At 39.6% G+C, this 23,370-nt stretch overlaps 1 protein-coding gene across 2 annotated transcripts; it reads right to left on the bottom strand.

The window, feature by feature from the left end:
- Positions 1-1,957: 1,957 nt before the first annotated feature.
- On the bottom strand, positions 1,958-21,473 carry map2k7 (mitogen-activated protein kinase kinase 7). 2 transcript variants are annotated; one of them, XM_061983962.1, is made up of 12 exons: positions 20,272-21,473; positions 13,524-13,571; positions 9,975-10,113; positions 9,792-9,858; positions 8,631-8,744; positions 7,562-7,681; positions 7,371-7,478; positions 7,109-7,288; positions 6,894-6,974; positions 5,105-5,247; positions 4,966-5,011; positions 1,958-4,878 (listed from the first exon to the last, which is right to left on the bottom strand). In XM_061983962.1, the coding sequence occupies exons 1-12, from the start codon at positions 20,393-20,395 to the stop codon at positions 4,735-4,737; spliced, it is 1,314 nt and encodes a 437-aa protein (XP_061839946.1). In that variant the 5' UTR covers positions 20,396-21,473; the 3' UTR covers positions 1,958-4,734. The 2 variants fall into 2 exon arrangements, with proteins under 2 accessions (XP_061839946.1, XP_061839947.1); XM_061983963.1 differs by lacking the exon at positions 13,524-13,571.
- Positions 21,474-23,370: the final 1,897 nt, after the last annotated feature.

Below are 23,370 nucleotides of genomic sequence, written 5' to 3'. Positions count from 1 at the left end.
GTAACTATTTTCTGTTCCATCATTAAAATGTAATGTGTACATTTTACCATGTACTGTAGGTCTACCACTTATTTAGCCAATTATGACCAAATACAAATAATACTGATCTATATGAGTTTGAAAAAAAAAAGAAAAAGAAAAAAGAACACACTCAACGCCAGTGTTCAGTGCATGAAAAGATGTTTGGGTGTGTTATGGTCATATGAAGAAACAAACTAGTTTTATTTTATATTGTGTATAACTACACTGAGTGTGCCCAATTGGCATCTTAGCCACTGTCCTGTTTAAATACAGCAACCAGTGTTATTAATCTAGAATGTGCTTATATCTCACATTCCCATGTTTCTTTGTGTGTTAGCTTTTAAAAAGAAAATTGCTTATTAAATTGGCGGGCAATGTCCCCTATGGTTTACTACAAAAGAAGTGGTAAAGTAAGCCGTCTTGCTCCTGCCATACAGTCTTTATTAGTAACAGTAATTCAGTACAGTATGAGCAATTTTGAAATATTAGCTTTGGCCTAAATACTGTATCTAGATGATGTATCTAGATGATTAGCCTGCAGACGGCGTGTCAAGTCGGTTGTATTTTTACCGGAGAAAATCGAGTCACAGGGTTTACAACGTGTCTACAACAAGGTGATGTACGTTTACACGTCTTCTCTTTCAGTCAGGCATAGAAAACATTTTATTTAAGTGTACAGTCTTGTTTACTCAGGGAAAAAAATCAAAACATTGTGCCATAGAAAGACAGTAGTCCTGATTTATCTCCCCCCTCGCCTCTCTCCCACATGCAACTGTGATTGGATAACCTGTCTCCCCCTGTCTAAAGACAAAATTAAATATGATTGGATTTCGTCTCTGTCAACATTTTTGTCTCGTTTTTATTCGTTGACTTAATTGTCAATTCCTTTTGTCATTGTTTTAGTCAACGTGCATTTGTTTTGATTTGTAATCGTCCTATTTTAGTCAGGGGAAAATAGGTCGTTGACGATAACTAAGACGAACATTTTTAGTCAACAAAATTAACACGGTTTGGACCCCAGTGTTGTATGTTTGCTAGCAAGGTTAAAATGTCAACGCAAAGATCTGCCAAAGTGTTAAGAGTGGTCTAAGTTCCTCTGTACAACAGGAGCGTTTTAGGAATTTGCAGCAAAAATGTTTGTTTCCCAAGTTTTGAGCTGAACTCTAGGGTGTATAATTCGGTGGTGTGACTGGAATTCCTCGGCATTGGTGGAATTCTGCGCTCTAGTTTTGCTTTTACTGACAATTTCAATGTGCACGACACTAGTCTGGATTAGTGGGGCCGGGTTTCAGTTTGGTACCAGGATGTCTGCAGTGACAAAGCATTTAATCTGCCAGACAGTAATTGTCTTTCTGATACGAACCTTCAGTAAGTTGGCACTTTTGACTGCTTGGCCCCGTTTTGTTACAGTGCACCAGTCTCCCTCTGTCCAGTATAAAACACACACATGGGGGGGGGGCACTGCTACACCGCAGCGCCCCCTATAGCTCCTTAGACATATTAGCTATAGAGAGAGTTCATATATGTATATCATAGCTGAGAGCAATCAACGATAATATCAATAACAAGAGTCATAACAACATATTCCTTGGGTTGTGGACACCTTTGGTGTGCAGTTGTCAAGCTTGCAGGTGACACGGATGGACGTAAACTTAAGCATCTGGACAGACAGACATGAACTCTAACCCCCACAATGGTTAGAGTGATGTGAGTTAGTACTTTCAGTGAAAAAAACAATCTCGCAGTCCCGCACGTGTCCATCTCTCACTTTCTGTTTGCTTTCCTCAAACGTACTCCTCTGTATTTGGTAAAACACATGTAGACTTTGTATTAAGAGTTCACTTATTTGGCAAAAGAATACAACATATTTGTCCTTTGGGGAAAATAAGTGACAGCAGCATCTAAAGCAAAAAAAAAAAAAAAAAAGAAAGAATAGTAGCAGCAGTAAATAAATAATGTAGTTTGAACGGACATTTATCATGCTAACGAGCTCTACTAAAAGCTATCACTGACAATTGGCAGGTTGGTGTAACACCATGAAAGCTTTGTACAACTACTAGTCTTTTCCTCTCATTTATCACATACTGGAATCCAACTAAGGTTTCCCTCAGGCTTCAACTTTCTCAACACCCTCACCTCTCTATTTCCACTCATCTCCAACACTCCCATCATCTATGCCCTTCTGTCACATAACGGTTTCCTCTTTCAGATCCACTCCTTACTGTCTCTCAGTGATTTGGTTTGGTGTAAAGTCAGTCGCCATTAAACATGGCAGCAAACACATTAGTTTAAAAAAAAAAGCTATACTATACAGCAAGCAAACTGGAGAAAAAGACAACATTCAAATATAAGTGTTGATGTTAATTAGCGAGTGGATGCAGCCTGTTCAATAGAATTTAGTAGGATAATAGATAAAAGTCAGTAGGAGGTTACTTAAAAACTTGTTTGATGACAATTTCTGAAAATAACACGCTCTGACCCCGTAATCACATTATTTTTAAATGAATAGGAAATATTAGGAGTGTAACAAAATATTGGTTTTGTCAATATACATGGCTGTTTTATGTGCAGTTCCTTTGTATTTATATTTAAAGGCAGGGGTCTTCAACATTGTCCAGGCCAAGGACCCCCCCCCCAACTGGCAGCGAGATGTAGCAGTGACCCCCCTACTTATATAGCCTGTAAAAAAAGTTTACTTAAACTGGTCCTTAAGGTACCTTATTATTGTGCAATACTATGGGATTTAAATAACAGTATAGTCCCACTAATAGGTAGCTGGCCAACAGCACGTTAATTGCTAGCACACTAATTGTGAGTTGCCAGCTTGCCTCTAATCGCTAGCTGACAACTAGAGCGCTAATCGCTAGCTATCTTAAATGCCAACATGAATATAATAATAAAATACTTTATTCATGTTTTTGTTTTAAACTCGCAAGGTGCAGTGAGTAAGGTGGCCATTGTCATTTCGAAACTACATTATAGTGTGTCAAGTCAATGTTAGTGTATTTAAAGACATAAAAAAAAAAAAAGTCTATAATCGACCAAAAGTGTTACGACCCCAAGTGGCTGAGATTTGTGCATGGGTTTATGTGACGTGTACATTGTCTGATTGTTGGGAAATTATTTGGAATGGATACAATATTGATAATCTTCATTAAAGATACTTTTCAGTGCATCATATGTACCATGTTTATGGAATGCGGTCTGATTTTTTAAAAGAACATCACCCATGTGTGATGTCTGTAGTAGTGTTTTCATGCATTTTTGTATGTTCTATTGTAATGTAATGTAGCATTAGCTAATAAGCTAACACATTTACAAATGTCTTTGTTAGTCTTTAACTTACAATGACCATCTTTTTGTAATGTTTCAGCTTTCTAATCTTTTTGTAATGTTTCAGCTTTCTAAATTTACGAAAACGTCACCGTGGACTTGTTGAGTCTGTTTAGCTGATTTAGAGCAAGCTTCTGCAGCTTGTGGGTCCATGACGATGAATTCTGTTTGATCAGCCGTTTTACAGACAGCATTTGGGTTTATGTGACGTGTACATTGACCGATTTTTGGGAAAATATTTGGAATGGATACAATATTGATAACCATTATGAAAGATACTTTTCACTGCATCATATGCGACTATGTTTGTGGAATGCTGTCTGATTTTCTCAAAAAAACATTTATATGTAAAATAAGAGAACAGGAGAGCAGTGTTTTAGAAATATGTGTTGTATTTTGCCCTTGTAATTTCATTGCTTAACTAGTTATTTGGACACTTTTTGAGAATACCAGTTTGAGTGTGAATTATTCATGAAGTAGGCAAGAGAACTTTTACTGCCTCGAGTCTCTTGGCCTCCACAAACAACCGCCACCTTTGGTTTAGAAACACTGTTGAGCACTAAACAGTGGAGACAGACGAGGTAGAAAAACCAAGTGAAGTCAAAGACATGCTCCACTGCTGATAAAATCAACCTTATTTTCTATTATTTGTACGTCTTCTGTTCTGCGTCCCTTCTTCTCAAAACCACACAGCTCGCTTTCCCCACCCGTGTAACACAATCTCCTATTAATACAACACCACTCCTTTTCTTTTCCGTCTCACATTTCTAGAAAACTCCTGACAATCCACCACACCTCCTAAATGTAGATGTTGCTCTTCTGAGCGTCCCTCTCCTCTCCCGTCTCTTAAGCACACAAAAAAATGCCACGTTCTACAAAGTTAGAGTGCAACAACTAATTTTTTTCAGTTTTTCCTCCCAATTATGCAGCTGATAAATGAAATGGTGGATGTTATACAATTGCTTATTCAAACATTGATCATCCATGTGGATATACAGTACAAAGTGAGTATATTACTACTGACTGTGGGACTGTCTGTACATACATGTGACAATGTTGGAATAATGAGACATTCAGTGTCTATACAAGTGTGATGTGACATAATGGTGTATGTTTACAAATGACATCTTAAAACTAACTCCCATGTCTGCCTGTCCAGATTCGACACACCGATAAATGACTGCTATCTGCCGTCAATCCATCAGTTCCTCCCGGTGTCAATCACTGCATCCGATAATCCATCGAGTCTTCGTCTCGCTGGTTGAGGGCTTTTCCGGTGGACAGCCGGGGCCGAGTCTAAGGCTAGGCTTCGCTTGCTTAGGCCAAGGCTAGACTAAATTAAGAGGACAGCTAAGCTAATACAGGAGGAGGCTCTCTGGGCTACCTGCTGAAGAGTGAGTGGAGCTGGTGCTGATGGCTGTAACACTGGCTGCTGCGAGGCGACTCGGTGCGATCCATTACCGCCTGAAACCAACCGGCAACATCCACCTCCAGCACCTCGTAACGCCGGATGAAGCTGTGCTCCTACAACAAGTAAAGATCCTCAATAAAGTGGTTCAGTCACACCTACGCAGGTCATGCGAGTCCAGGATGTTATTATCGATGACTTACCAGAAGCTGGTGGTATTTTGGCCTTTTTCTGTGATCCTTAGTGAGGCTGTGAAAAGACAAAGCATTGAAGTTTTGAGAACATTTTGTATGAAATGTTGAGACAGCATAGGAGATTGAAAGTGTGGGTAAATGCGCTCACCAATCTTTGACGAAAGACTGAAAGTCGAGGGAAAAGCCCATGCTGTGAGGCAGCAGAGGAGGGTCTTCCTGCAGCACTTTGGTCAGAACCTCAAAGTCTGTCTTGCAATTCTTGTAGGGAAACTGGCCTGTAGCCAGCTCCACCTAGTGGTCGCCAAGTGACATAGATTTCTAATGAGCGCAGTCATTTCACAAGCAAGTAGTAATATTCTTATTTATTGTGAATGGTACCCAAAAGTAAGTGGTTTCTCAAAGGTATGTTTTAGAAATGTGTAACTGTCGAGAAAACCATTTAAGTACATGACTTTCATTTATGAGATTTGGCCTGGGACATTATCACTAGATTTAATAAAATCACAAGATTTACTTGAAAATTATTTTTTTACATGAACCCTAAAACTATAACAATAACTGTACAAATGATAGATTTTTTGGGGGGGTAGGGGGATAATTAGGGGTGTCCCATAGTGGGTAGGGATTTACATCGTTAAATTTGATCCATACCCTTTTCAATATTGGTATTTATCGGTACTATATGTAATTTGTGGAAATAAAGATGTGAAAAAATGCATTTTAATCAGCATGTATATTAGCACAAATTAAACCATACCAATAACCCCTCCAGCATGATGTACTGTAACATCTGAGAGTAAGGAATTATTTTATCAATGAATATTTGCTGATTGGTAATAATAATAATTAATTTTATTTACAATGCACTTCACTTTTTAAAAAAAATCACAAAGTGCTACAAGGGCAACTTAAAAGCACATATAAAACATACACTAAGAATACAATATAAGAAAACAGCTTTTTCTTGAAAAGATGTGTCTTCAGTTGTTTTTTGAATATTTCCAGACTGTGATGATTTTTTTATAGTTAGTACAGCGGTTCTTAACCTTGTTGGAGGTACCGAACCCCACCAGTTTCATACGCACATTTACCGAACCCTTCTTTAGTGAAAAATAAAATGTTTTATTTTATTTTTTTTCAAATTCAAGACAAAGTTATGTTTTTTTTTAATAGTGCACAAAATGAACCGTGCATGAACATCACCTTGTTCAAAGAACAAAACCAACACAGTGCATGAACTCGCAACAAATTATACACTTGCAAATCAGATGGAAAATTAGAGGGAACATTGTTTGGGGGTTTCCATAATACTTAGACTTAGACTTATTAGGGCCCGCATGGCCCATTGCATAAGGACTCCCACAGGGAGTCCTTATGCAATGGGACATAAGGACCTATTGAATTTGTAAGGTTTTATTATTATTATTTTTTATTGTCATTCTAATTTTAACTTCACAGTACAGATACGCCGATAGGGAAAAGTTTTTATTTACACGATTGATTGATTGATTGAATGAAACTTGTATTAGTAGATTGCACAGTACAGTACACATTCCGTACAATCGACCACTAAATGGTAACACCCGAATAAGATTTTCAACTTGTTTAATTAAGTCGGAGTCCACGTTAATCAATTCATGAGTCTGGTGAGTCTTGACCGCTGCGGCGGAGGCTCTGCCGAACCCCTGAGGCCGACTCACCGAACCCCTAGGGTTCGATCGAAACCAGTTTAAGAACCACTGAGTTAGTACTTTTTGAACATTCACCTTGGTAGTAAATAGTCAAAGGCTGAAGTTGAATGTTTTGCATAACTTGCTTACAAATTTATGTTTCATCATTCAAACTTTAAAATTGTTTTAAGTTTAAAAGTATTTGCATATTCTCCGGTGTAAATACTACAGGACAAATGTAATGGATGGATGTAAACAATAACTCACCAGAGAGATGCCAAGGCTCCACACGTCTGCTCGGATGTCATAGTCAGGTTTGGTGGGATCTGGAGGGTCTATTCTCTCTGGCTGCAGGAACAAAAGCATAAACAGCATCAATTTGATAGACAATTCTTTAAAAAAACAAAACAGTTTTTTGGAACTTGATATGCTTCGTACACTTGTAGTATGCAATGTGCGGTTATGAGTTTCATGTGACTCACCGCCATATACGCAGCACAGCCAGCGCTGCGTGTTTTTGCCTTGGAGTCGACGAGGCGTCCGCTAATGCCAAAGTCGCACAGTTTGATCTGACCTTTCGCGTCCAGGAGAATATTGGAGGGTTTCACATCGCGATGGATGACACCGTGTTTCTCTTTAAGATACAATAAGGCTTTCACTATCTGGGGGAAGAAAAACACAGGAAAAAATTAAGGCGCAATTTGGGCAACTTTAATCTTTCCTTTGTGTGTACTGTTCACTTACTGCAACAGTCATCTTTCCTAAAATCTGCTCTGGGATGGGCCCCTGAATTCTCTTCTTCAGCTTCTCAGCACACGTTCCCATCAGCTCCATGGCAATAAATACGTCTGTCTGTAGACATCCACAGATACAAAGAAAATACAATTAATAATCTGATGACCATTGTTTTATGGTTAGCTAGTAAGGACACCCACATTGGTAACTATGGCACCGTAGCACTGGATGATATAAGGACAGTCATGACTCTTCAACACCACATCCAAGTCCATCAAAATCCTCTTGTTTTCATCCTTGTTTCCTGTTCTACGCATTTGCTAATGACACAAACACACACATGTATTAAAACCACAGGCTGATTGAGAAAGTTGAGCAATTAGGACAATTGTTGTAGAATTAAGTACCTTACATTCCAGACCACAAGCCACTACTTTTTTCCTACACTTTGAACCCTGCGGCTTATAAAACGGTGCGGCTTATATATAGATTTTTTAAACGCTGACGGCCATAATGCAAATGGTTTAAAAATGTAAAAAAAAGCAAAGACACTGAATAGGGTTTTTTGTTTGTGCTATGGCGCCATCTTTTGGCAAGTGCTGCAGTGCCGCATTGCCCTTCTGTTTAGACTGAGCTTTTAACCAGAAGTAAAATTGCTGTTCCGTCTTCTAGTCATCCATCGTGTTTCTACTCTCTCTCTCTTACTTACTAAACTGTCCCATTTGTGATGTCTGTAGGACTGTTTTCATGCATATTTGTACGTTCTATTGTAATGTAATGAAGCAAGCGTCGTTAGCATTAGCTAATAAGCTAACACGTTTATGAATGTCTTTGTTAGTCTTTAGCTTACAATGGCAATCTTTTTGTATTGTTTCAGTTTTTTTAAATTCACCAAAAGGTCACCGTGGACTTATTGGGTCTGTTTCGATGATTGAGAGGTAGCTTCCGCAACTGGTGGGTCCATGACGTTGAACTCTGTTTGATCAGCCGTTTTACAGCCGTGTTACAGACAGAATTTGGAAACAATTAACCTAAATATACAAAAATATATAAATAATACGTTTGTAAATAACTAATTTCACAACTTGTATATCTGCGGCCTATAGTCCGGTGCAGCTATTATATGGGGAAATTATTTTCTTCAAACATTTTGTGGGTGCGGCTTATATACATACCATTCTGTAGTCCAGAAAATTTGGTAATAACACAGAATAACAAATAACTCCTGTACTAACACCATTAGGGGGTCTTCTCTGTGGGGAAACTTACTTTAACAGCGATGACATGTCCAGTCTTCTTGAATCGCACTTTGAAGACTTGCCCACAGGTGCCGCTGCCAATCTCCCCTTCACTGATCAGATCAGACACCTCTGCTGGATACCTCTGTCGAACGACACTTTCTATGTTTAATTGGCTTGTACTGTGAAATGGCAAATACATCTAAGAGAAAACTTATCATGAAGCAAGGACACACCACTTTATGAACAATTTGAATTGCATTAAAAACACAATAATTAGTGTTACACTCGCTCAGAAAGAAAACATCCGAACAACATGAATTAAACTAAAGAAAATCCTAGAAAAGCACTTGGGAGACTGTAAACCTCAACCATAGTGGAACAACATAATTACATTCATTAAGAAAAATGGCCCACAGACACACGATTCTGCAGTCATTACAGCAACTCTAATCGGAGTTTTGATATATTTCTTGTGAGGTATTTATATTTTTCAAGACGGCAATTAAGAACTTTTGCCACGGCTGTGCGCCTTGACCAACCTCCACTCCCACATTATTTATTAATTCAGCAATTCAATAACTTTACCCACTTGACATCCAGTGCAGTAGATTCCTGTAAGGGTGGTCCCCACATCTGTATTTTTTTTTTTCTGGATGTGGGTTACATCAGGGGATTTCATGACTTAGTGAAACCCCTCGAGACACTTGTGATTTAAGGCTATGAAATAAGTTTTATTGATTGATTGCTAATGGGACTGTCTGTGAATGTAGCATGTATAACTATCGTAAGTTTTTTTTTCTCTTTTTTAATACACCTCATACGCAGCTGGTCTGACAGAGCATTAGACAATTTAGCAGGTGGGATCAGTGTTGCCAACTTAGCGACACAGTAATTTACATTTTCGGATGTGCTGTAATGAAACAACTGAAAATATGTGATGCATTACTTCATATCTGTATTGTAAACATCCATTCATCCATTTTCTACCGCTTGTCCCTTTCGAGGTCGCGGAGGGTGCTGGAGCCTATCTCAGCTGGAAGGCGGGATACACCCAGCACAAGTCGCCACCTCATCGCAGGGCCAACACAGATAGACAGACAATATTCACACTCACATTCACACACTAGGGCCAATTTAGTGTTGCCAATCAACCTATGTGCTTTGCATGAAAAAAATAGCTATGACTTACCTGTCCGTCGATTTTAAGATAACCTGTCTGTTTCATGATCTCCTGCAATTTCTGATCAATCTCTGCACTGCAGGGATAAACACACACAAACGGAAACAATTTAGAGAAGGTAAGAATGCAAAATAAAGTATGTTTCAGCATGAATAGGATAGAAAGCAGCAGCTTGCTTGCGAGCAGTCGTACTTCTCTAGACTCTTCTGTTGGCCGTACTGCGGTGTGGGGAGGGTGAGCATTTGTCTGCGACGAAAGGGGTGGTGCTGAGGCGAGCTCTCTGAAGATGATGACCTGCTTCCTGCATCATTGGCCAGGGGCAGCTGAAGGGCTAGGAAAAATTATCAGGTTTTAGGCAGGAGAATAATGTGTTTCATTGCAGAGGTCTGCATGCCAAAAACGGATCCGACTGCTTTATTTTCGCCTTTTGACAATTTAAAGCTACTGTGCCTTGATACAAAAATGTCTGCATAGGTAAAGGGAGGCGTTAATTAAGGCATAAATGAAGACATATACGATCAATAAAGGAAGTACAGTTTAGGGAGGCAGAACTTTTATATGTAAACTGTGACATCAGTCTAGGCTTGTACTCAAATGACACTGAGGCAGGAAGTAGCAAGTGTACTGTTATTAGAACCAACAGAACTACTGGAAATGAAATGCCCAATTTTAAATAAACTTGCCCCGTTGAGCCCTAATTAACAGGTGTTGTTTAAGATCCTGTTTAGAGCTTGGTCTGGTGATTTTCATTTTTGTTCTATGAAATATAGGACTGCAACGGTAATTGATTAATTTGATTAGAAAAATCAGTGATTTATATTCTGTGGCTTTGATTATTCAATTAATGAGGGTAATTGATCTTGACCGTGTGGCAGGAACTTTAAATACACAAACATGGTTTCCACACCGGCCCTGTAATACATGAAAGCGTTCGTGTGTGCGTGCGTGCCATGATCCGTGTGGTGGCAAATGGCATTGTTTGAATTTAATTTGTAATTAATGCACACGTGTCAAAAGTGCCATTTCAATTTTGGTGATGTGCATTTATTAGAAAAAAGAATGAAGGTTATGGCAAGCAAAAAAAAACGAATCGACAGATTGCTCGATTACTGAAATTATCAATAGCTGCAGTCCTAATGAAATATAAAATGATGTTGATGTGGTTATTGTTCTTTGGCAATGAAAAAAGAAAACTTTGTGTTTCGAAATAAAATTACAAAAAATTGTTTTTGTTTTTCAATTCTCGTTCATGAAACGAAAACATCAACGGCCAAAATATACAGTGACACAGTATAGACAATATTGTCATTAAAGTAACCACACTACTATGTCACTCTGCTTGGTGACCTATCAGCTGTACACGCTGAGTGAGGCACATATACAGTAGTTTAGCTATCGGAACAATTTTTTTCTTTTTTGAAGGAGTGGCTCTCATATCCTTGTACGCATCATCCTGCATGGGAAAGTCTGTTAGTGAGGGGAGTAAGGGTTAGTCTGGATAAAAGGTAATAAAGACTCCCTAGGAGAGAGAGTGCCTCCCCCCAGATTGTCCGACTCCAGATTGGCGGGACATCAGGCTCGACAGGCACATGGAGCCAGCAGAAGAAAAGAAGATACACAAACAGACGAGGCGCTGCTGCACTGCCTCCTGCAGGTGAGGAGGATTATCAGCCATAGCACAGTTAGGTCAAGTGTCAGTCAGAGGGACAAGTCTTTTCAGTTGTCGGCGCAAACAGAAATACAGGAGAAAGGAGAACGAGGCAAAGTGTTCACAGCAATCCTGCAGACAGACCAGTGGGGATGCTGGATTAGAGACTGTGTCAAAACAAACAAACGCTACCCGAAAACAATGCGCCGTGCAGAAAAGCTGCATGCACTGTGATCCTCTGCCTCCAGCACAACGTCACAATCCAAACACACACACTAACACACGCACACCAACGCTGCCTTGCCACTGACGCACAGGTTAGATGGATGAGATGGGATGGAAAGATGGACAGAGGATGCAATTTGGGGGGAGAAGGGTGTTGAGGGGTCAGGGGGCTCATCCTTTCATGGATATGACTCGTGGGTTATAAAACAGTCCGACGAGCGTGTGAGATCCACAGAGAGGAGCAGACTTTGGAATAATTCATCAACAACATATGCCTTTTTTCTGTCACTTAGCTCTAAAATTCAAACCAAGTACAGTAGAACTTCTAAAGTCGAACACCTACCCATGGTTGTGCAAGCCAGTTTTTGGTAACTATTGAATGTTTGAACCTTTGCCATGCAAGATGTCAGCATATTCACAGCGCGAGGTCTCGTGTGTAATCATCAAAAGGATTATCACTGCATTGGTGTTTTGTTAAGACCAACATTTGCAGGGAAAATATTACTAAAGTCGTGCAAAAATGTGGAATTTGAACTATAGTTTGGTATGCATCAAAATATTAAAGGGGAGCTCCACTTTTTTTTGGAAATGTTGCCTATTATTCACAATCTCTATGTGACAAAGGGACACATCATATGTTTTTCTCTTTTTTGTGCATTGTAAATTTTAAATAATGACTCATAGGTCCTGTGCGCTAACAATGTAGCTAATGAGAGTCATCTATTTTGCCTAAAAAGACATCCAAAGCTGCTAACAATACTCCCAAGTGTTAGTAACATTGTTATTATAAGAGCTAATGCTGAGAACTACTTTTGCTAACATGGCACCTTGATCAAGCTGCTGCTCGCCTCTGAAGTGAAAAGTTTGTGCTGGATTATAAATAATGCCTCTCACTTGTAAAGTAGAAAGTTGTGACTATAAGGAGAGAAGTTTGTCAACTTTAACATTAAATTTAGAACCAAGATGCTCGTTTCCTTCTAACTTTTTTTTTTTATACATGAAAAGGTGAGGATTATGATGAAAATACAGAATTTTTTTATTTATCTGTAGACTATGTACAATATCGTAATATATCGTGATAGCACATTAACTCAATAGTGTGTATTATCATGAAGTAATTTCCAATACCCACTACTTATATGTTACTTAAACAATTAAAAAAATAAAAATAAAATCATTATAAATATTTTATAAATGAAACTTTATTAAATACAGTATTTGCTTGATATAAAAACATCCATCCATCTTCTATCGTTTGTCCCTTTCGGGGTCGCGGGGGGTGCTGGAGCCTATCTCAGCTGCGTAATTTATAAAGTAAAAATATTTTAAAAATACCTATTTTATGAAAAAAAATATTTGGAAAATTAATAAAATAAATGCTTCATAAAACAATACAATATTTGGACCTAGGTAAATAAAATACATTTAAAAAAACCAAAAAAAAAACCAGCAGTATTGTACATTTCATTGAGGTTTAATGGTGACATCACTTTGACCCAGGAACGGACCATTTCTACGTCTGCCATGTTGTATGGGAAACATATTGTAAAAATGTGAACCAACTGAAGAATGACCAGCGTCCCATGATGCAGATTGTGTTCGACTTTGGAGGTTCCACTGTGAAGGGACAGTAATAATCCAGATAGAGCTCAAGCCTTTAAAGTCGGGAAGTTATAGGGCAAATACGGGGAAATGTTTTTTAACATTAGGACCAAGCTGAGGAGAGAAGTTGATGGGGATATGTGATAGGAATAAATAAAAGGTTAGGATAGAAAATGGCGTGTGGGGGTTGGTAGAGGGTCAAAGGGGGTGGGAGAGAAAGAAATGTGGGTGAGCAGTGGCAGAGAGAGCGATGGATTGAATGATACCTGCACGCTGGGAAGGAGCTGGAGCAGGACTGAGCTGGATCACGATGACTAGACAGAGGGGAAAAAATACAGCACACACACGTACATTACTGCACTGAACAGTAGTCTCGCACGCACGCGCGCACACACACGCGCGCGCGCACACACACACACGCACACACAAACACTATCGTACAACAAACACCTGATAAAGGAATGACAGCATTGAAACAAAGCTGTGGTGAATTCTAATATAAAACACTTAAAATTTAGCATTTTTACCTTCAAATGACTGCTTCAAAAATCAGGTTAATAGAAACACACTGAGGAGAAAAACAACTATCACTTCCATGAGAACTCCTGATCACATAAATAAGAGCTATCTAATATTAGCAGACCAGCCAGGACACCTGCAATGTTGGTCCTTTAAAGATAGTTTCACACCTACAGCACCTTCCAAATCTTCTAAAGGAACAATAATATAGAAATTAAACTTGAACATACTTTAGAGTAGTCAGTGTACATCTTGTATACCAGTATAGATTTACAAGCCTCTAAAAATTACTTAACGCACATTATTGTCAAAATAGCTGGATTAGACTACCAGGATTAGTGTCATGGGGCTGCAGGAGTTCTGCTGGCACTGAGGAGCTATGGTTAATTGAGTAAAACATTAATTTACAGTGATGCGCAAGACGATGAAGGCAGCACTAGAGCCACACAAACACAGGTATTTTAAAAACGCACAATTCCCCCGATCAGGTTTTTACAAAAAATCTCCATCAACACACCTCTGTTCACCAATAAACTGATATATTAGATCCTGTGCAATAACGTGTATGTCATCTTTAAAATCAGCACGCACTCAGGACACATCATGAATGTTTTTTAATCCTGTGTGTGTGCGGGTACAGGTGTCGACGGCCAGCAATGATGAAAGCAACACCTGTACAACAATACCTTCATCTTTAGGCCTGGGCCGATAGTCAGTAAGTCAATCGATTGATAAATGAAAATGAACTTTGTCTTTAACTTTGAATCTTTGTCTCTGTGAGGGGAGAGTCATAGTGAAAGAAGTGAAGTGCCTGATCGATCAGGCGATATCCGCGAAAAAGTATGAGATCGCCATTGCCGATTTAGGGCTCTACGATTAGCTTTTTCGCAAGAAGCACCGGTGCTACTAAATAAAAAAAAATTAGTAGCTTAAAAATGTTTTAACAGCACAGAAAAAATTTAGAAGCAATATCTTAAATATCACAATTTTATGATTAACACTCAAACAATGTACACGTGTACTCATACATACACTATACTGCCAAAAGTTTGGCCACCTGCCTTGACTTACATATGAACTTGAAGTGCCATCCCATTCCTAACCCATAGGGTTCAATATGATGTGGGTCCATCTTTTGCAGCTATTACAGCCTCAACTCTTCTGGGAAGGCTGTCCACAAGGTTGCGGAGTGTGTTTATAGGAATTTTCCACCATTCTTCCAAAAGCACATTGGTGAGGTCACACACTGATGTTGGTCGAGAAGGCCTGGGTCTCAGTCTCCGTTCTAATTCATCCTAAAGGTGTTCTTTCGGGTTGAGGTCAGGACTCTGTGCAGGCCAGTCAAGTTAATCTACACCAGACTTTTTCATCCATGTCTTTATGGACCTTGCTTTGTGCACTGGTGCACAGTCATGTTGGAAGAGGCCCGCTCCAAACTGCTCCCACAAGGTTGGGTGCATGGAATTGTCCAAAATATTTTGGTATCCTGGAGCATTCAAATTGTCTTTCACTGGAACTAAGGGGCCAAGCCCAACTCTTAAAAAACAACCCCACATCATAATTTTATGTGTTGGTATTAGGGTTGTCCCAATACCATTCATTTAGTACCGGTACCAAAATGTTTACCGATACTTTTCCAAATAAAGGTAACTACGAAAAATGTCAATACTGGCTTTATTTTAACAGAATATCTTACACTACATTGGACACTCACTGTCAAAGAACAATTTTACAAGGTTAAAATATAAATTAAAAGACATTGAAATGGCATTGACCCTGCTCCTTGATAACAGTCTGCACCGGACCAAACAGCAGGACAGGTGTAACTACATTATTACCTGTCACTTTTTAGAACGCCTTGTGCAGATCGGAATGCTTATTATTTAAATGTTTACATTAGTTTGAAGCAAAGGTGCTAATATTAATCGCCACATTTGGCTAGGCGTGTTTTAAAGCAGCTGTTGTGAGAGGAGCGTATGTGTGTGTGTGCTGCTTTAAGAATGGCGGTATGTAGGGTGAGTGACGTGAGTAAGTGAGTGGGCAAGTTAGGAGAGGTAGCGCTAGCATGTGCAGGAGTGTCAATAGCATGGTGGATGTCCGAGTGTGCCCTGTGTTAATTATAACTAAAGTGAACAAGTTGTAACTAATCGACGGCCTCATCATTCCGACCAAAGAGCGGAGCTTTACGGACCCATTGTGAAGTGAAAGGTCTCTCTTGCTCTCCTCGACCATGGTCTGGGAGCCGACAAGCAGGAAAGGTGTAAAACAGTACTTGCAACGCGGTGCCTCCCTGTTTATAGCGTCACCTTTATTGTTCGTTTTGAAGCCCAAATACCTCCATATTGCGCTTCACGCACCCTTTTTATTAACCAGTAAAATTGTAGTTTTTGCAATTTTCCCTCTCCAAGATGTTATTACCGTATTTTCCGCACCATTAGCCGCACCTAAAAACCACAAATTTACTCAAAAGCTGACAGTGCGGCTTTTAACCCGGTGCGCTTTATATATGGATAAATATTAAGATTCATTTTCATAAAGTTTCGATCTCGCAACTTAGGTAAACAGCCGCCATCTTTTTTCCCGGTAGAACAGGAAGCGCTTCTTCTTCTACGCAAGCAACCGCCAAGGTAAGCACCCGCCCCCATAGAACAGGAAGCGCTTCTTCTTCTACTGTAAGCAACCACCCGCCCCCGGAAGAAGAAGAAAAAACGCGCGGATATTACCGTACGTTTCATTTCCTGTTTACATCTGTAAAGACCACAAAATGGCTCCTACTAAGCGACAAGGATCCGGTTCATGAAAAGACGCAATCTCTCCATCCGCACACGGATTACTACCGTATTTCACAGCAACTGATATTCCTGTGAACCGCACTGTGGAACGGGAGCACGTACGGTGAATATTCGCACCACAGGGAATGAGAAGTCATCCTTCACTGTGGTTCTAGCTTGCCATGCTAACTTCCACCCGTGGTGATATTCAAAAGGAAGACCTTGCCAAAAGAGACCTTTCCAGCCGGCGTCATCATAAAAGCTAACTCGAAGGGATGGATGAAGAAAAGATGAGCGAGTGGTTAAGGTAAGTTTAAGTTTACGCGAAGAGGCCGGGTGGCTTTTTTCACGCAGCTCTGTCCATGTTGATATACGTATGTTTGTGATTGCACATTTGCGTACATTTTGGGAGTGAACAGAGTTGTTAGAACGCTGGTTTTTAATATATTATTAAAGTTTGACTGACCTATCTGACTGTTTTTTTGACATTCCTTTAGCGCAGTTAGATGCGGCTTACAACATGGGGCGGCTTATTGGTGGACAAAGTTTTGAAATATGCCGTTCATTGAAGGCGCGGCTTTTAACCCAGGGCGCCTTATGGTGCGGAAAATACGGTACTTGCATGCACTTTGACACCCTCAATCAACATCATGCGCCTCCGCTCTGTAGTCACCGCCTCAAAGCGGCACTCAGATGAAAGAGCAGTATCGGTACTTTTCAAAGGTGGTAGAGTACCGATTTCAATTGATTAGTACCGCGATACTTTATTATATAGCGTACAACTCTAGTTGGTATACATTATTTTACAGTAATTCAAACTGTACTTTAATGCATTTTCATTCAATACAAGATAAGAAAAAGAAAAACATTATTATCTCACTTCTCTCAGCTTTCACTTATTGACAGGATAGGAATACGAATCAACAAGTTGCGGCGCTGGCATGGCGCGGTTGGGAGAGTGGCAGTGCCAGCGCCAGCAACCTGAGGGTTCCTGGTTCAATCCCCAGCTTCTACCAACCAACCTTGAGCAAGACACCCTTGCTCACCTTGCATGCAAGTCAGTGTGTGAATGGGTGAATGTGGAAATAGTGTCAAAGCGCTTTGAGTACCTTGAAAGGTAGAAAAACGCTTTACAAGTACAAATCCCGTTTCCATATGAGTTGGGAAATTGTGTTAGATGTAAATATAAACGGAATACAATGATTTGCAAATCCTTTTCAACCCATATTCAATTGAATGCCCGACAAAGAATAGATATTTGATGTTCAAACTCATAAACTTTATTTTCTTTTTGCAAATAATAATTAACTTAGAATTTCATGGCTGCAACACGTGCCAAGGTAGTTGGGAAAGGGCATGTTCACCACTGTGTTACATCACCTTTTCTTTTAACAACACTCAATATCAATCAATCAATCAATCAATCTTTATTTATTTATATAGCCCTAAATCACAAGTGTCTCAAAGGGCTGCACAAGCCACGACATCCTCGGTACAAAGCCCACATACAGGCAAGGAAAAACTCACCCCAGTGGGACGTCGATGTGAATGACTATGAGAAACCTTGGAGAGGACCGCATATGTGGGTAACCCCCCCCCTCTAGGGGAGACCGAAAGCAATGGATGTCGAGTGGGTCTGACATAATATTGTGAGAGTCCAGTCCATAGTGGATCCAACATAATAGTAAGAGTCCAGTCCATAGTGGGGCCAGCAGTCAATAAACGATTGGGAACTGAGGAAACTAATTGTTGAAGCTTTGAAAGTGGAATTCTTTCCCATTCTTGTTTATGTAAAGCTTCATTCGTTCAACAGTCCGGGGTCTCCGCTGTCGTATTTTACGCTTCATAATGCGCCACACATTTTCGATGGGAGACAGGTCTGGACTACAGGCGGGCCAGGAAAGTACCCGCACTCTTTTTTTACGAAGCCACGCTGTTGTAACACGTGCTGAATGTGGCTTGGCATTGTCTTGCTGAAATAAGCAGGGGCGTCCATGAAAAAGATGGCGCTTAGATGGCAGCATATGTTGTTCCAAAACCTGTATGTACCTTTCAGCATTAATGGTGCCTTCACAGATGTGTAAGTTACCCATGTCTTGGGCACTAATGCACCCCCATACCATCACAGATGCTGGCTTTTGAACTTTGCGTCGATAACAGTCTGGATGGTTCGCTTCCCCTTTGGTCCGGATGACACGATGTCGAATATTTCCAAAAACAATTTGAAATGTGGACTCGTCAGACCACAGAACACTTTTCCACTTTGCATCAGTCCATCTTAGATGATCTCGGGCCCAGAGAAGCCGGCGGCGTTTCTGGATGTTGTTGATAAATGGCTTTCGCTTTGCATAGTAGAGTTTTAACTTGCACTTACAAATGTAGCGACCAACTGTATTTAGTGACAGTGGTTTTCTGAAGTGTTCCTGAGCCCATGTGGTGATATCCTTTAGAGATTGATGTCGGTTTTTGATACAGTGCCGTCTGAAGGATCGAAGGTCACCGTCATTCAATGTTGGTTTCCGCTTACGTGGAGTGATTTCTCCAGATTCTCTGAACCTTTTGATGATATTATGGACCGTAGATGTTGAAATCCCTAAATTTCTTGCAATTGCACTTTGAGAAACGTTGTTCTTAAACTGTTTAGACTATTTGCTCACGCAGTTGTGGACAAAGGGGTGTACCTCGCCCCATCCTTTCTTGTGAAAGACTGAGCATTTTTTGGGAAGCTGTTTTAATACCCAAACATGGCACCCACCTGTTCCCAATTTGCCTATTCACCTGTGGGATGTTCCAAATAAGTGTTTGATGAGCATTCCTCAACTTTATCAGTATTTATTGCCACCTTTCCCAACTTCTTTGTCACGTGTTGCTGGCATCAAATTCTAAAGTTAATGATTATTTGCAAAAAAAAAAAACGTTTATCAGTTTGAACATCAAATGTGTTGTCTTTGAAGCATATTCAACTGAATATGGGTTGAAAATGATTTGCAAATCATTGTATTCCGTTTATATTTACATCTAACACAATTTCCCAACTCATATGGAAACGGGGTTTGTATAACCGATTTACCATTTATTGAAAAGTAAAACTTCAAAGAGGTCTTCACAAGGAAGTCATGTATGGAGGTTATGTTAAATGATGAAAAATCGAATCATTATTAATCGAATCAATTGAATCCAAGGATTCAACAAATCTGATAATGTTATGATTTTAAAAAGTAATTACAAAACAGTTAAGTAGGCATTTGTAAGCCTTATGTCAAATTGTAGCCAAAACCTGTTAGCCACTGTGTCATCTAGAAAACGGATTTTAGCTGTGGGTATTGTAACCATTTGTTGCCTGCGTGAATTTACAGAATACATGTGCGTTCGTGGAAGTGTACAAGTTGACAAAAATGAACATTTACATGTTTGTTATGTTGGGCCTAGCTTGTTTGACAGCACCGAAGCCGTCAGGTGACTGTTTGCCAAATACTCCATGACAGCAGCCGTGTCTTTGAAAAACGGCTTTACTCACTACAAGAGTCGGTCTTAAAGCAAAAAAAAGGAGAGTTAAAGTGGATTAGTAAACCGCGATATCGAGGTCAGTGTTTGTTTATGTAGCTAGCTAGTTAGCATGTAGCGGCTAGGAGGAGCGTAGCAGCCCTCTCCTTCACTCCCACCCCCCTCCTCCTGTTATCGTGCTCTTTTCGGACACACCGGCCCCTCCGCGGTGGACACTCACTTGGTCTCGGGTTCGATCGACGTGGACTCATGTCGATGTTGAGGTCGATTTTCCGCCGAGCCTCTTCGTTTTCCTGCTTTAGTTTCTCCTCGATTCGCGACAGCCTCTGCTCCAGCGACGACATCTTGGAAAATTGAGCTACATGTAGCAGCGCTTGCTACCACCCCCGTGTGGCAGCCCGGTGGAAGTGCAGCTTGTTCAAAGCGTTTGGTTGGTTGTTTTTATTTTTATATTGTTTTTATATTTATTTATTTTGTTTTTATTCAGTCATTGGTGGAGCTAAGGATAGTATTTGAATCTTGTTTTTAACATTTTTGTACAGCACTTCGGAAACATTTGTGTTGTTCAAATCCATCCATCCATCCATCCATTTACTACCTCTTATTCCCTTCGGGGTCGCGGGGGGCGCTGGAGCCTATCTCAGCTACAATCGGGCGGAAGGCAGGGTACACCCTGGACAAGTCGCCCCATCATCGCAGGGCCAACACAGATAGACAGACAACATTCACACTCACATTCACACACTAGGGCCAATTTAGTGTTGCCAATCAACCTATCCCCAGGTGCATGTCTTTGGAGGTGGGAGGAAGCCGGAGTACCCGGAGGGAACCCACGCAGTCACGGGGAGAACATGCAAACTCCACACAGAAAGATCCCCAGGCCGGGATTGAACTCACGACTACTCAGGACCTTCGTATTGTGAGGCAGACGCACTAACCCCTCTCCCACCGTGCTGCCCGTGTTGTTCAAATGTGCTATATAAATAAAGTGGATTGGATTGTTTTATGGAATCCAAATCAAACAAGAAAAAAAAACGAAAAAAAATTGTGAGGAAATAGCAAAAAGTGCACAATGTTAAAGGAACAAGCAGCCATTTAGATACTAATAACCAATAACAAAGCTTTGCCATTAATTATATAACATTTTTATACACGGAAAAAAAACAGGAGTGGTTCTAAGCGTCCTTTCATTTTCTTTCATCAGTGGTTCTCAATTGTTGTCGGTCACCTCAAAAGGGGACATGATTTTTTTTACACCTATATTCTTTAATTGATCTGCAGAAATTGAGTATGTCCATTCATCCATCCATTTGCTACCGCTTGTCCCTTTCGGGGTCGCGGTGGGGGCTGGAGCCTATCTCAGCTGCATTCGGGCGGAAGGCAGTGTACACCCTGAACAAGTCGCCACCTCATCACAGGGCCAACACAGATAGACAGACAACATTCACACACTAGGGCCAATTTAGTGTTTGCCAATCAACCTTTATATTGAGTATTGAGTATGTATGTGTGTGTGTGTGTGTGTGTGTGTGTGTGTGTGTATATATATATATATATATAGATAGATAAAGCTAGCTGTGAATATTTGGGCACCACACAATTCGATTAGTGGGGGTAACGATTCGATTCAGAATCTATTCTTGATTCATAATCAATCTTTTTTTTTTTTTTTTTTAAATAACATTGGATGCCAGGTCTATGATTAATTACATTCCTCCATTAAACAGACTAACAGCTTCAATATTTTTTTGTAATACTTATCTGTACAGCAAATAATAGTAATACATTTTTTTTAAACGTTCGATTCTTTGAATCGATTAAGAATCGTTAGAAGAATTGCAGTTCATTCGAAAATCAATTTTTTTTTGACACCCTTAGTATATGTGTAGTTAATGGATATATATATATATATATATATATATATATATATATATATATATATATATATATAGTAGTTTGGACACACCTTCTCATTTCAATGCGTTTTCTTTATTTTCATGACTATTTACATTGCAGGTTGTCACTGAAGGCATCAAAACTACTGTGAAGTGAAAACCATTTCAGGTGACTACCTCTTGAAGCTCATCGAGAGAATGCCAAGAGTGTGCAAAGCAGTAATCAGAGCAAAGGGTGGCTATTTTGAAGAAACTAGAATATAAAACATGTTTTCAGTTATTTTACCTTTTTTTGTTAAGTACATAACTCCACATGTGTTCATTCATAGTTTTGATGCCTTCAGTGACAATCTACAATGTAAATAGTCATGAAAATAAAGAAAACACATTGAAATGAGAAGGTGTGTCCAAACTTTTGGCATGTACTGTATACTGTAAGTGTCATTAACTACCATATTAATGGTAATGATGTGCTATACTGTGATCTGATACCGGGTAAAATTCAGGCTGATGTCGGCGATATATATCAATACATAATGTGTCTGGTAACATTTAAAAAGTAGTGTCACAGAGTGAAACAAATTATGGCGGTATTCTGCACTGAATGCGTTATTTTCTTTTTATTCAACTCTGTATGTAGTGTCTCTAAATAGTCTGCAATAAAAGTATACATATACTTGTTGTTTTATAACTAAGTGACTCATTTCAATGACCTTTTCTAAAATAAACAAAGGACAGACTGAATGACTGACCGCTGTGCTTGTACATTACATACTTATCAAGGCGTAAGAAAAAGTTTTATTTAGACAAGATCTCAATGATTTGGTTACTTTACACTCTGTTCCTGTTAATGATATACATTATCTCAAATAACTAAAGTAGCAAAGTATCGATATTTGAGCATACCGGTGTGGTATCAACGGTGTCGATATTTCAGTATCGATCTGCACATCACTAATTCATAGTAAACCCAAAGGCTACGTATGCTTCCTCATCTTTCCTGGTCAGTCTGTTGATTCTTTGAAGCACCGTTGCCACCTTGCTGCAGGCTCGTCTATGCTTCAAGCAAGAACAAAGACGCCAATACTGGAACACCTGCTGCCTCTCAATCCACTCCATGGATTCTATTATCAACAATTGTCACTTGTTTAAAGTTGTATCATTTTGCACAAGTTATCCAGACGTTTAGGCGTACCAGGGACATACAGTATATCAGACTTTTGCAGTGGTCACAAGTCATTGTTCAAATTACTTTGTTGGTCTAGCTTTTGTGCTTTTTCTAAAAATATATGATGCACTCAAAATTGTTCCAACCTCTATTAAACATTAGTTTTAGTTTTTACTGGTTTTATGCAAACTGCAGTACTGCATTTTTATAAACTTCGCGAATAAAAATAATTTATGCGAGTGGAATGACTGAGTGC

Source organism: Nerophis lumbriciformis, linkage group LG25 (genome assembly GCF_033978685.3).
Source record: "Nerophis lumbriciformis linkage group LG25, RoL_Nlum_v2.1, whole genome shotgun sequence".
Classification (NCBI taxonomy): domain Eukaryota; kingdom Metazoa; phylum Chordata; class Actinopteri; order Syngnathiformes; family Syngnathidae; genus Nerophis; species Nerophis lumbriciformis.
This window is presented reverse-complemented; position numbering and strand designations above follow the sequence as displayed.